This window comes from Odocoileus virginianus, chromosome 23, assembly GCF_023699985.2.
Source record: "Odocoileus virginianus isolate 20LAN1187 ecotype Illinois chromosome 23, Ovbor_1.2, whole genome shotgun sequence".
NCBI lineage: Eukaryota > Metazoa > Chordata > Mammalia > Artiodactyla > Cervidae > Odocoileus > Odocoileus virginianus.
This window is the reverse complement of record NC_069696.1, coordinates 49,493,484-49,508,791: the sequence shown is the minus strand read 5'-3', so window position 1 is coordinate 49,508,791 and position 15,308 is coordinate 49,493,484. Positions and strand designations below refer to the sequence as shown.

The 15,308-nt window shown below is 42.6% G+C and overlaps 1 protein-coding gene across 2 annotated transcripts in view; it reads right to left on the bottom strand.

Moving 5' to 3' along the window:
* The window catches only part of BLTP3B (bridge-like lipid transfer protein family member 3B), an 87,225-nt gene extending 79,630 nt beyond the window's left edge, over positions 1-7,595 (bottom strand). The window contains exon 1 of one of the 2 annotated variants that reach the window (XM_020903636.2): positions 7,312-7,595. In XM_020903636.2, coding sequence (XP_020759295.2) covers positions 7,312-7,355 — 44 coding nt within the window. In that variant the 5' untranslated portion in view covers positions 7,356-7,595. The remainder of the gene's footprint in view (positions 1-7,311) is intronic. The other variant, XM_020903637.2, reaches the window with a different exon arrangement.
* Positions 7,596-15,308: the final 7,713 nt, after the last annotated feature.

Below are 15,308 nucleotides of genomic sequence, written 5' to 3'. Positions count from 1 at the left end.
TGCTAAATCTTAGGAAAGTCTAAAACCTCAATGTTTTAATAACTTCCTTCTAGGAGACAGGAACAAATATCTTCTGATTCTAGGATAACAGTATTACAATATCCAATAAACCACACATTCAATCTCCTTTTAACCTGAAGTTTTCAAATCAATCTCCTGAAAGTAACTTTTCTAAGAATCAGTATCTGGTTGTAGTTGTAAATTAACGTGAAAGAAACAGGCACCTTGCTCAATTTTAGATGCTTCTATGAAGTGTACTTAATAGAAAAAAAGAAAAAATTAGGGGGTGGATTCACCCCCTAAAATTCAACTCACAATTCACTTTTCTGTAATCATCTATTGGCTAAGTCAAAGGATGGCCACACAGAAAAAACACTGACATCACTGCTGCCAAACTATAAGAGGCACAGTCTAAATTAGCTTACAAATAAAGGGATTGCCATTTATGTGCTTAATAGACAACCAAATTAACGTATCCAGAGCCAAACTCCAGATCTTTCTCCATAAACATGCGTCTTCTGCATATCTTCTCCAGCTTAATTAACAGCAACTCCATCTTCTCAGTTGCTTATGTCAAAGTCATCCATGACTCTCCTCCTTCTCAATCCACATCTTATCTATTGGCAAAACCTGTGGCTCTGCCTTCAAAATACGTCTAAAACCTGACTATGTATCTCAACAACTTCACCGCATCCACCTAGCTCCATGCCAGTATTTTTTCTCATCTGGATAGTTAACACTTTTCACTGGGCTCCTGCTTCTTCCCCTGCCCTCCAATTATTTATTTCCCACTTGGGTGCAGAATGATCAAAGGTTCAAAGCCTTCCAGTGGCTGCCAGTCTCACTCAGGGTAAAAGCCAAAGTCACTACAAGGTCCCACAAGATCTGGCCCTTGATTTCTCTTTGATCTTATCTTCCGCTACTCACCTCAGTCCTCAATTCCACTTCACCTACATTGGAGGCAGTAATGTATTTGCCAAAAAATGACAAGTAAGCTTCCTCTTCTGGATTTCTGCATTTGTTCGCACTACCAATTTCAGGTCTCTCCTCAAATAACACCTTCTCAATTAAGCCTTCTCCATCACTGGATTTAAAATTGCTAAGTTTGTCCCCCAACCTCTGTGCACTTCCTACTCCCTTTCTGTTATTTTTTTCAATAGCAATGTACTTCACGTTTAATTTAAATGTGAAGATTTATTAATCTAATTACTCTCAGCCTTCTCTGGTTAAAATGTAAGCTCCACTGAGGGCAGGGAGTTTCCCCAACATTATAGACTAGTACCTGGTACAGAGAAGCACTCTGTAAATATACTGTGAGGCACTCTAATCTCTCTTCACTTCGCCATTCAGTCACAAGATCCTGCAAGTACTCAACTTTTCCTAATCTCCTTAAAAAATATTCCAAATAGTTAATCTTCTCAGGCCACTCTCCCTTTCTACTTTATTTCTTCCGCTTTGTTTAGGGAGTATGTCTTATTGAGACTCTCAAGAAGTCTCTCTTACCTCAATCCTTGGAGCTGGCCTGTATCCAGGCCTTTCTCAAGTCTGTTTCTCTAACCTCATAAATTCTGTGGAATATTGATATCTTTCTACATTATTTTTCTACTTAATCGAATCAGAGCACCTCTATAGACTCTATGTTTCCACCCCAGAGAAATGTTCCTGAACCTTGGACTGCAAATCAAACTCATAACCTTGTACCTTTCTTTAGTGATCATGTTCCTCTTTAATCAGAAATTCTTTATTAGCAGTCACCTCCTGGGATGAAGTTCAATTTCAATTTCCCTAACACAGCAAATGAGGCCCTCCAAAACCTAATTTAGTTTGGTGCCTATTAAAGACACCAAATGGAGCAGCAAGTCTGACTCTAAACAGTTCTCCCCATGACCACATCTTTGCTGCACAACCCTTTGCTACTGCTAATTGACCCATGGATAAACAGAACTGGGTCAAACAGATTCTCTCTCCCTGAAATCCAAAACTTCAGCAGCAAAGACCAGGCCAGGAGTTGTGAAAGATGGGACAACACCCTAAAGTAGTGGTTCTCAACTGACAGAAGCTGTGCCTTCCAGGGGACATCTGGCAACACCTGGAGACGTGCTCTCATGGTCAAGACTGCAGGAGTGCTACCGGCATCTAGTGGGTGGAGACCAGAGGTGCTGCTCAACACCCTACAAAGCGCAGAGCAGCCTCCCACAGAAAAGAATTGTCTGATTCAAATGCCAATAGTGCTGAGGTTCAAGTACTCTTCCAACCAGGCCCTAGGCATTGGCTTGTTCCAGATTCTGTGACCCACACTAACAGCTTTCTATTACATTTCCTCTTTTAGCCTAAGTGAAACACAGCAGGTTTTTGTTGTTTGCAGACAATATCATCTTTTTTTAACAGTTTTTCTAATTGCAGTTTAATTGTTTTACAATGTTGTGTTAGTTTCTGTTGACCAGTGAAGTGAATCACCTATGCGTGGGTGCTAACTTGCTTCAGTCGTGCCTGACTCTTTGTGACCCCATGGCCTGCAGCCCTCCTGGCTCCCCTGTCCATGGGATTCTCCAAGCAAGAATACTGGAGTAGGTTGCATGCCCTCCTCCAGGGGATCTTCCCCACCCAGGGATCAAACCCTCACCTCTTACCTCTCCTGCACTGGCAGGTGGGTTCTTTACCACCAGCACTACCTGGGAACCAGTTACAAGTATATATATATCCCCTCCCTCTGGAAACTTCCTCCCACCCCTCACACCACACCCCTTCTGGTCACTACTTGAGCACCAAGCGAAGCTCCCTGTGCCATGTTGTAGGTTCCCACTAGCTATCTATTTAACACACAGTAGTATATTTATGACAGACAACATAATCTTAATTAGCCCAGTATCCTAGTCCAATAATCTGACACACATGTGTACTTTAAATCAGTTTCTCAACCTCAAAACTACTGACATGTAGGTCAAATAATTCTTTTTGTGAGAGACCATGCTGTCCACTGTAGGATGTTTAGCAGCATCCTTGGCCTCTACCTGCTAGGTACAACCCCAAGACCCAACTCTGCCGAGTCATGACAATCAGAAATGTCTCCAGACATTGCCAAATATCCCTCCGAGGGGTCAAACACCCACCCATGTTTCATAACCACTGCTTAAAACTATACAAAGACTGTATTCAGGTACAGTGTATGTCTTTGCAACACCCACTTGTACCCCCAGCATAACATGCCTTGAGCCAAAGGGGGAGCGGGGGAGCAGTTGTATCTGAGTCTTCTCCATCTCTTTTTACGTCCTGGCTTAAATGTACCCCATCTTCAAGCTTTTATTCCCTGCCTTTCACCTTTGCTGGAGCACATGTGTACACATACCGCAGTAACAGGTAATGAGGACTTGAGCTGAAAGGTAATCTCCTGATTTTATTTTCTTTCTTATACTTGTTCTAACTTTTCTTTAGAGCTTTCCATTTCCTTGTGAAAAAATACTCTCCTAGAGAATGCTCCAAAACATATTCTGTGACAATTATAGTATGAAAGATCAGGGTAAAATCGCCTTCAAAAGCTTTTCCTGTTTCACTTCTATTAAAATGTAACTACTCTGTAACTAATCTGCACACGTGTATGTGCACGCACACACACACATACTCACTCATTCACTCACTCACTCACTTGTCCTCTTCAGTTTCAGATCTGTTTCAAGTATACAAACTTTTTATTAACAATGAAAGAGATGCTTGGAATACAAACTAAACAACTAGATAGGGAATAAGTATATAGATTTACACTTCTCAAATAGTTCCTCATTTGCTTTAAGCATATGTTAATCTCTAAAGAATAATTCTCTTATCAGTTCAGCTCACTCAGTCATGTCCGACTCTTTGCAACTCCAAGGACTGCAGCACGTCAGGGTTCCCTGTCCATCACCAACTCCTGGATCTTGCTCAAACTCACACGCATAGAGTCAGTGATGCCATCCAACCATCTCATCCTCTGTTGTCCTCTTTTCCTCCTGCCTTCAATCTTCCCCAGCATCAGGGTCTTTTCCAAGGAGTCAGTTCTTTGTATCAGGTGGCCAAATTACAGCTTCAACTTCAGCATCAGTCCTTCCAACAAATATTCAGGACTGATTTCCTTTAGGATTGACTGGTTTGATCTCCTTGCTGTCCAAGGGACTCTCAAGAGTCTTCTCCAATACCACAGTTCAAAAGCATCAATTCTTCAGTTCTCAGCTTTCTTAAGACATTGTATCTGAATAACATTCATTTTAATCTTACAATTTTACCACACTTCAACCTCCAAGCTCAGAGTAAGCATTTTTTCTCCTGTTTGTTCCTATATTGTCTTCTTTACTGGGAGACCTCTTAGATAAAGTGTCATTTTCTTAGTCCTTTCTTTCCAGGATACCAAAGGTATCATATTTATTCAATCATTCAATTGTCCGTTATTTCCTAAAACCACAGGAAAATTGGCCATGCCCAAGATCTGTGATAATATTGGTGGCTTCTAGTCTTACCTCAGTTTAAAAAAAAATAGCAATGTTTTGTTGCCATTCATTGTTGCCATTCATGCATTCATTCAAAAAATAGTCATTGAGTACCTACATTATTCTAGACTCAAAAAAAAAAAAAAAAACTGCCCTCATGGAGTTTACATTCAGTACAGAAGACAAATGAACTGCAAATAAATAAGTAAATCTTACTAAATATGAGTGCTATAGAGAAAAGAATGGTCAGGTAAGCCCTCCATTAAGAAGCTATCATGAGTTCCACTCACTAGTCATAAGAAATGTCTATTATCGGAAGATAGTATGTTCTGAGTATTTCCTATCAAACTGTGTTCCGGATGGTTAGATCAGTATAGTGACATCTTTATTACTGAATAATCTATAAAATTAAGCTTGACCTAGATAATTTCATAAGTTCATTACTACCTGAGCCAACAAAGGCCCGTCTAGTCAAGGCTATGGTTTTTCCAGTGGCCATGTATGATGTGAACGTTGGACTGTGAAGAAAGCTGAGCACCGAAGAATTAATGCTTTTGAATTGTGGTGTTGAAGAAGACTCTTCAGAGTCCCTTGGACTGCAAGGAGATCCAACCAGTCCATCCTAAAGGAGATCAGTCCTGGGTGTTCACTGGAAGGACTGATGCTGAAGCTGAAACTCCAGTCCTTTGGCCACCTCATGCGAAGAGTTGACTCATTGGAAAAGACCCTGATGCTGGGAGGGGTTGGGGGCAGGAGGAGAAGGGGACGACAGAGGATGAGATGGCTGGATGGCATCACCGACTTGATGGACATGAGTTTGAGTAAACTCTGGGAGTTGGTGATGGACAGGGAAGCCTGGCCTGCTACGATTCATGGGGTCGCAAAGAGTCAGACACAACTGAGCGACTGAACTGAACTGAACAATAAATTACCACAACACCCACCTTGTTTCTTCTATTGTCATCCTTTTTATTTATAAATAACTGTATTTTTCTTAGGAGATGACAGTAACAGCAGTAAGGTTAATATCTTAACCAAGAGGATGAATTAGATACTCTTCAGTCACTTGACTTAAGGAAGTTTTGAAACATGAATTAACTGAAAAGTGCTTCAAAAACTCATCTCAAAAAAATCATTAGTTTACAACGCAGTTACTAGAAATCATACAGATTAAAAAAGTAATCCTTTGTATGTATAACTGATCCACTATGCTGTGTACCTGAAACTAACACATGGTAAATCTACACTCTATTATAAAAAAAAAAAGAGTAATTCTCAAGATTCAGTTCTGAATGTGTCTGTTTTGTGAAGTAAGCCATTACCCTTACAACTAATTTGTAACAGTCCTTCTCAAGGGTAGTTCTATAAGAGAATTAAACTCTAATATCCTAAGGTTCTTAATGACTGAACAAACTTTTCTCCTGTGCATCTAAAATGGAACTAGCTATGTAAATACTGTCATCCTCAGGGGAGTGAGAAAATAGAAATTCAAATCATTTTCTGTAGGTGTAAATTTTCTTGTGAACTGAGTATGAGAAAGGCTGGAGGACATCTGACAAGTCATATCTTACTTAAATCATACAAAATAATGATAAAATCTTCTTCCAAAACGAAGTAATTCATTAGTGGATCATATGGACAATTTCAAAAGAAACTTTCCAATTAGTGATACTATTAAGAAATGTATAATCATCAGTGCTTCTATATTTTGTTACTTTAAAAAAAATACCTTTATCTTATTCAATGTTATAAGTGAGGAAAATATTTGCTGAATCACAGAAATAATAATTTTGTTCTCCAACATACAACCTGTGGTATACAATGATTTGGACAATCAAGAGCTCTCTTTACGACGGAAGTACATCATCACACCCAAGTGTTTTCCTAAAATCAGTTAAAAGTAATCATCAATTTACAAATAACAGAGTAAAGGGTCATAATCAAGCATTCTGAATTCTCTGTTAACAACTTGGAAAGAAGATCCTACATTTAGCCTGTGTTTTGAGACAAATATGGAAAACTCAGGGGCAGTAACAAACTGCCAGCTTTACTGAGTCATGATTCTGACTAAAACCGCGTTATGAAATGGAAAGGATGACACGTCTTGGGTTTGTTACCACAGATGTTAACTCCCTGAATTTATGGATCTTAGGCTAAAAAAAATAATAATAAACTCTGTACGAATGATGTGGGGCTAACACGACTCCAGAAAAAACTTGCCAAAGCTGGTAACTCTGATTATTTACCTAAAACAAATCCTAACTGTGCAAACAGGCACACCCTCTAATGCACAGACTGGGAACGGCGAGGCAGGGTGAATTCAGAACAATAACAAGGTTAACATCTCAGTGAGAAGCCAAGGCTCAGCCCTAAGAGTCCACACTGCGCTAGACGCCCTGGGTTAACGGAACCGCTCATCTCCGAACGGAGGCGAGCAGACACCGAGCACCTGGGCGACGCCAGACCATCTCCAGTGTCCGCGCAGGACCGCCCGAGATGATCCTCCCGACGCCCCCCAGACGCCGCGTCGGGGACGGTCCCAGCCAGCAGCCTCTCCCTGCCACCCAACACGCTCCTCCGCGAGCCGATCGCGGGAGAGAATCCGTCTAGGGGCACCGTCCAGGGGCGAACCTGTCTGTGGGCGACCCCGTCCAGGCGCTGACTTGCCAGGCCAGCCCAGAGTGCAGGGGCGAAGGGAGGTCCGGGGCCGCGACCTCTGCCCCTCTGGAGCAGGGAGTCCAAGGGTCGCCTCCCGCTCGGCTGCCAGTCCCCGCCGCTCCTGAAGCCGCGGGCTGCCTCTGGAACCCGCTAGGGCGGAGGCGGGCTTGTGCCCACGCTCGAGGCTCTGACTAACCTGGAAAGGTGCTTCAAGATCTGTTTCTTGATGAGCCCAGCCATGGTGCCGAGGCGGGAGGCGCCGCGCGCTCTCTCCGTTCTTCACTGCCTCCTCTCTTCGAGGCCGTCTCCTCTTTGTCCGGATTCACCCGGCCGGAGGAGAGGCTCCTGAGCACTCACGCCCGGGACAGACCCGAGGCCCCGGCCGAGGCCACAGCCGCCACCGCTGCCGCCGAGGACTCGGAGCATTGCGCTCAGGCAGCCGCGGCCGCCGCCGGCGCCATCTTGGCTGCAGCATCACCTAAGAGACCTGGGGGAGGGCCGGGGAGCGGCGGGCGCGGGGCGGGGCGGGGCGGGGCGGCGCGAGGCGGGGCGGGGCCGGCGCGGGGCGGGATGGGGCGGGGCCGGGCGGCGCGGGATGGGGCGGGGCCGGGCGGCGCGGGGCGGGGCCGGCGCGGGGCGGGGCGGGGCCGGCGCGGGGCGGGGCGGGGCCGGCGCGGGGCGGGGCGGGGCCGGCGCGGGGCGGGGCGGGCCAACGCAGACTCGGGAGGTTTGTTGTACCGCTTCCCTTGCAGGGTCTTGGGTCCGCAGTCCTACCTGTCCCTGGCACTCTTGAATGGTTTGACTCCCACCCCCAGAACCTTCTGGGTTTTAGACCGCCATCCTCAGGCTCTAGTGTCCTCCACTGAGTGCTTCGCCCATATCTCACTTTTCTTTTTCATTTCCCTGTCAAAATTGACTCCACAAAGTGCTCTGATTGCTTTGCTTTCTTTACTCACTCAGTCTTCTTCATATTCTTCTTTGCTTAGATATCCTGCGTTTCCCTGGCCAAATGCTATAATTTGATGTTTCCTCTAGAAATTCTAAGGAAAGTGAAAGTTGTTACGGTGTGTTAATAGAGTCCAGGACCTGGAAATTAGAAGGCATAAATTCTAGTTTTGGCTCTAGTATTTTCTAGTTACATTAACCTGGAGAAAATAATTTCTTACTTTTAGCCTCAGTTTAATTATCTGTACAATAGGTTAATAATATCAGCCTTACCCAACTCACTAGGTTGTTGTATCTAAAGAAATAAAGATGTAAAATTTCATTTAAAAATTTCTATAAAAAGGAAGGAAATAGTTGAAATCACGGAGAGCTATTACATCTCTGCACCTTCACCCAACCGAGCCCCAAACCAACACTTTAGAGAGATGAAAATGGCCATCCAGTGACATCTGAAAAAGGGGGGGGGCGGGGAATTACACTACCTCTGAGGGATGTATCAGAAAAGTCTGTAGGAGTGTATAGTAATGGCAAGGGGATAGTTTACATATAGTCCGATACCTGACCCTTTTAAAGCAAGGGAAAAGCAGATATTTGTGGATTGACTATTTACTCAATTCACTCATTTATAATGCACTACAAATGAGGGAATATTCAAGTAACTAGGTATCCTAAATGAAAACAAACTTTTCCTGTCATCAAGAAGTTAATTAACAGCCTCAGATGAAAGATAAATTCCTATGCTAAGACCTTCAGCTCTGTAATTATACTCTTGTTCAAAGGCTGACTTGGCCACTTTGTAGGCAGAATGTAAACTTGGGCAATTTATTTCAATCTCAGCCTCAGTACCTCATGTATTGGAGATAAAAGGATCTCACAATTTTGAGAGGATTAAATGCATATATAGTGTTCAACAGAGTACCTAGCATATGTCAAGCTCTTAATGCAATTATTATCCTTGGCATAATTGGAAACAGAAGAAAAGGGTCATGAGAACACGAGGGATGGAGTGATTCTATCTTGTTTAGTCAGAGATGGCGTTTTAGTGGAGGTATTATTTCAAGGGTGAGAATGTCAGCTTAATGTTAAATGAACTGGCTCCAAAGTCAGACTTGGATTTGAAACTTCACTCTATCAGCTGAGCCACAAGGGAAGCCCAAGAATACTGGAGTGGGTAGCCTTTCCCTTCTCCAGCGGATCTTCCCAACCCAGGAATCAAACCAGGGTCTCCTGCATTGCAGGCAGATTCTTTACCAACTGAGCTATCAGGGAAGCCCTAACATTAAATAACTTGGCTCCAAAGTCAGCCTTGGATTTGAAACTTCACTCTGGATTTTTCACTTTGTAATGGTAGGGAAAGTACTGGACCTCTCCAGCCCTGTGATGTTATTTTCCTTCATGAGGCTGTTGTGAGGATTAACTAAGCTAATGCACATTAGGTGCTTAGAGAGTGCCAGCCACAACAGAATGATGGCTATCATTACTAACTCACTAGGTGGAAAAGGATGTTTCAAGCAGGTGGAACACATTTATGAAAAAGGACAGAAGTGTCAAAGCCATTACTTCTAAATGGCAAGTAGTCTAATGTGCTGGAACATGAGAATTCCTTTTCAAAGTAATAACAATTAAAGAATAATTCAGGTTAATAAGTGTAGTTACAATATCTTTTTCTTTAGAAAACACCTGGCAGAGGGGGAGGAGCCAAGATGGCGGAGGAATAGGACGGGGAGATTGCTTTCTCCCCTACAAATTCATCAAAAGAACATTTGAACGCTGAACAAACTTCACAAAACAACTTCTGACTGCTAGCAGAAGACATCAGGTGCTCAGAAAAGCAGGCCATCATCTTCGAAAGGAGGTAGGACAAAATATAAAAGATAAAAAGAGAGACGAAAGAGCTAGGGACGGAAACCCGTCCCTGGAGGGGAGTCGTGTTAGAGGAAGTTTCCAAACACCAGGAACCCCTCTCACTGGCGGGCCTGGGGGAAGTTTTCGAATCTCGGAGGGCAACCTAACTGGGAGGAAAAATAAATAAAACCCACAGATTACGTGCCTAAAAGCAACTCCCAGCAGAAAAGTACCCCAGACGCCCGCATCCGCCACCAGCAAGTGGGGGCGGAACGGAGAGGAGCGGGCGGCAATGCTTAGGGTAAGGACCGGGCCTGAATGCCCTGAGGGCAATCAGAGGGAGCTAACGCGAGATAACAACTTAAACTGTGGATAGCAAGAGAGAGAGAGAGAAAATTAACCGGCCCAAACACACTGCCGGCAGAACAAAGGGACTGAGCAATTCCAGAAAAGAGCTAGCCATCGGCGGACCGGCCCATCCCCGCCGGAGGCAGGAGGCAGAGGGGAGGGGAAAGGGGCAAACTCGGCCCCAGAGACGGCACCCACCACCAAACTGCAAACAGGCCTCCAGTTTCTAACCAAAGACTTCCTGAGATTCTGGATGGTTGACATCCGCTGGGAGGGTCGCGGCTAGAGGCCAGCTCCCGAAAATAGACACAAGGCGCACGCACCCTACTGGTGCCCGCGGAAGCTGAGGCTGGGACCGCAGAGGGGAGAAGGCACGCCGCACCCGGGGAGAGTGCGCCCATCAAGCTCCTGGCTTCCTTGGCTGCTCGGGCCGGGGAAGGCACAAGACGCAGGCCCAACCGAGTCCGCGCTTTTGTGGAATACCCGAAAACTGGAACCGCACGCAACGCAGGGCACGCTCCATATAGAGCAGCCGGTGGCCTGAGCAGTGTAGATGGGGAAGCACACACCGTGAGCGGGTCAAGCCCAGTGTGGCCGGAACACTGAGGGTGCTCCCCACACACAGCCATATCTGCCTGCAGCGCCCCTCCCTCCCCGCAGCAGGACTGAACTAGAGAACCTGAACAAGAGACCACCTCCGCCCGCCTGTGTCAGGGCGGAAATTAGACACTGAAGAGACCGGCAAACAGAAGCCCAATAAACTAACGGAACCGCTTCAGAAGGGACCTGTGCGACAGATTAAAATCCCTGTAGTTAACACCGACTACACCGGAAGGGGCCTATAGAAATGGAGAAGGGTAAGCTGGAATGAGGAGCTATCTGAAACTGAACCGAACCCACACTGACTGCAACAGCTCCAGAGAAATTCCTAAATATATTTTTACTTTTTTGTTTTTAAATTAAAAAATTTTTTCTTTTTTTTTTTCTTTTTTCTTTTATTTTCTTCAAAAATTCCCTATTACTGCCCCCCCATTACTCCTTAACTTTCATTTTCATTTTCATATATTTTTACTATTTTTTTTAATTAGGAAAAAAATTTTTTTTCTTGTTTTACTTTTTTCTCTTTTCTTTTAAAGTCCTCTATTACTCCTCTATTACTCCTTAATTTTCATTTTCATTTCACTATAACCTTACAAAAAAAAAAGAAGCCCTATTTTTAAACTGAACTTCATATATATTTCTAAAATTTTTGTGTTTTTGTTTTCAATATTGTATTTTTAAGAATCTAACCTCTACTCTAGATTTTTAATCTTTGTTTTTCAGTATTTGATATCAATTTTGGACATTTAAGGATCCAATATTCAGTACCCATTTTTACTCAGGAGTGTGTTGATAACTCTCTCCCACTTTTGACTCTCCTTTTTCTACCTCAGAACACCTCTATTTCCTCCCTTCCCCTTCTCTTCCCAATCCAATTCTGTGAATCTCTGTGGGTGTCTGGGCTACGGAGAACACTTTGGGAACAGAGAACTGCGTAGATCTCTCTCCTCTTGAGCCCCCCCTTTTCTCCTCCTGCTCATCTCTATCTCCTTCATTCCTCTCCTCTTCTTCATGTAACTATGTGAACCTCTCTGGGTGTCCCTCACGGTGGAGAATCTTTTCACCATTAACCTAGAAGTTTTATTATCAGTGCTGTAGAGTTGGAGAAGTCTTGAGGCTACTGGAAGAATAAAACTGAAATCCAGAGGCAGGAGACTTAAGCCCAAAACCTGAGAACACCAGAGAACTCCTGACTACACAGAACATTAAGTAATAAGAGGCCATCCAAAAGCCTCCATACCTACACTGAAACCAACCACCACCCAAGAGCCAATAAGCTCCAGTACAAGACATACCACGCAAATTCTTTAGCAACGCAGGAACATAGACCTGAGCGTCAACATACAGGCTTCCCAAAGTCACACCTAACACATAGACCCATCTCAAAACTCATTACTGGACACTCCATTGCACTCCAGAGAGAAGAAATACAATTCCACGCACCAGAACACCAACGCAAGCTTCCCTAACCAGGAAACCTTGACAAGCGAATCGTCCAACCCTACCCACTGGGTGAAACCTCCACAATAAAAAGGAACCACAGACCATCAGAATACAGAAAGCCCACTCCAGACACAGCAATCTAAACAAGATGAAAAGGCAGAGAAATACCCAACAGGCAAAGGAACATGAAAAATGTCCACCAAGTCAAACAAAAGAGGAGGAGATAGGGAATCTACCTGAAAAAGAATTTAGAATAATGATAATAAAAATGATCCAAAATCTTGAAAACAAAATGGAGTTACAAATAAATAGCCTAGAGACAAAGATTGAGAAGATGCAAGAAATGTTTAATAAGGACCTAGAAGAAATTTTAAGAGTCAATTAAAAATGAATAATGCAATAAATGAGATCAAAAGCACTCTGGAGGGAACCAACAGTAGAATAAGAGGCAGAAAATAGGATAAGTGAGGTAGAAGATAAAATGGTGGAAATAAATGAAGCAGAGAGGAAAAAAGAATCAAAAGAAATGAGGACAACCTCAGGGACCTCTGGGACAATGTGAAACGCCCCAACATTCGAATCATAGGTGTCCCAGAGGAAGAAGACAAAAAGAAAGGCCATGAGAAGATACTCGAGGGGATAAAAGCTGAAAACTTCCCTAAAATGGGGAAGGAAATAGTTATACAGGTACAAGAAGCCCAGAGAGTCCCAAACAGGATAAACCCAAGGCGAAACACCCCAAGACACATATTAATCAAATTTACAAAGAACAAATATTAAAAGCAGCAAAGGAGAAACAACAAATAACACACAAAGGGATTCCCATAAGGATAACAGCTGATTTATCAATAGAAACCCTTCAGGCCAGAAGGAAATGGCAGGACATACTTAAAGTAATGAAAGAGAATAACCTGCAACCTAGATTACTGTACCCAGCAAGGCTCTCATTCAGATATGAAGGAGAATTCAAAAGCTTTACAGAAAAGCAAAAGCTGAGAGAATTCAGCACCACAAAGCCAGCTCTTCAACAAATGCTAAAGGATCTTCTCTAGACAGGAAACACAGAAAGGTTGTATAAACGTGAACCCAAAACAACAAAGTAAATGGCAACGGGACCATACCTATCAATAATTACCTTAAATGTAAATGGGTTGAATGCCCCAACCAAAAGACAAAGACTGGCTGAATGGATACAAAAACAAGACCCCTATATATGCTGTCTACAGGAGACCCACCTCAAAACAAGAGACACACACAGACTAAAAGTGAAGGGCTGGGAAAAAATATGCAAACAGAGACCAAAAGAAAGCAGGAGTCGCAATACTCATATCAGATAAAATAGACTTTAAAATAAAGGCCGTGAAAAGAGACAAAGAAGGACACTACATAATGATGAAAGGATCAATCCAAGAGGAAGATATAACAATTATAAATATATATGCACCCAACATAGGAGCACTGCAATATGTAAGGCAAATGCTAACGAGTATGAAAGAGGAAATTAATAGTAACACAATAATAGTGGGATACTTTAATAACCCACTCACAACTATGGATAGATCAACTAAACAGAAAATTAACAAAGAAACACAAACTTTAAATGACACAATTGACCAGCTAGACCTAACTGATATCTATAGGACTTTTCACCCCAAAACAATCAACTTCACCTTTTTCTCAAGTGCACACGGAGCCTTCTCCAGAATAGATCACATCCTGGGCCATAAATCTAGCCTTGGTAAATTCAAAAAAATTGAAATCATTCCAGTCATCTTTTCTGACCACAGTGCAGTAAGATTAGATCTCAAATTACAGGAAAAAAAATTATTAAAAATTCAAACATATGGAGGCTAAACAACATGCTTCTGAATAACCAACAAATCATAGAAGAAATCAAAAAAGAAAATATGCATAGAAACGAATGAAAATGAAAACACAACAACCCAAAACCTATGGGACACTGTAAAAGCAGTGCTAAGGGGAAGGTTCATAGCATTACAGGCTTACCTCAAGAAACAAGAAAAAAGTCAAATAAATAACCTAACTCTACACCTAAAGCAACTAGAGAAGGAAGAAATGAAGAACCCCAGGGTTAGTAGAAGGAAAGAAATCTTAAAAATTAGGGCAGAAATAAACGCAAAAGAAACTAAAGAGACCATAGCAAAAATCAACAAAGCTAAAAGTTGGTTTTTTGAAAAAATAAACAAAAGTGACAAACCGTTAGCAGAACTCATTAAGAAGCAAAGGGAGAAGAACAAAATTAACAAAATTAAAAAATGAAAATGGAGAGATCACAACAGTCAACAACTGAAATACAAAGGATCATAAGAGACTACTACCAACAGCTCTATGCCAATAAAATGTACAACTTGGAAGAAATGGACAAATTCCTAGAAAAGTATAACTTTCCAAAACTGAACCAGAAAGAAATAGAAGACTTTAACAGACCCATCACAAGCAAGGAAATCGAAACTGTAATCAGAAATCCTCCAGGAAACAAAAGCCCAAGACCAGATGGCTTCACAGCTGAATTCTACCAAAAATTTAGAGAAGGGCTAACACAGAGAAGGGCTAACACCTATCTTACTCAAACTCTTCCAGAAAATTGCAGAAGAAGGTAAACTTCCAAATTCATCCTATGAGGCCACCATCACTCTAATTCCAAAACCAGACAAAGATGCCACAAAAAAAGAAAACTACAGGCCAATATCACTGATGAACATAGATGCAAAAATCCTTAACAAAATTCTAGCAAACAGAATCCAACAACATATTAAAACAATCATACATCATGACCAAGTGGGCTTTATCCCAAGAATGCAAGGATTCTTTAATATCCGCAAATCAATGAATGTAATACACCACATTAACAAATTGAAAGATAAAAACCATATGATTATCTCAATAGATGCAGAAAAAGCCTTTGACAAAATTCAACATCCATTTATGATTAAAACTCTCCAGAAAGCAGGAATAGAAGGAACATAGCTCAACATAATAAAAGCTATATAT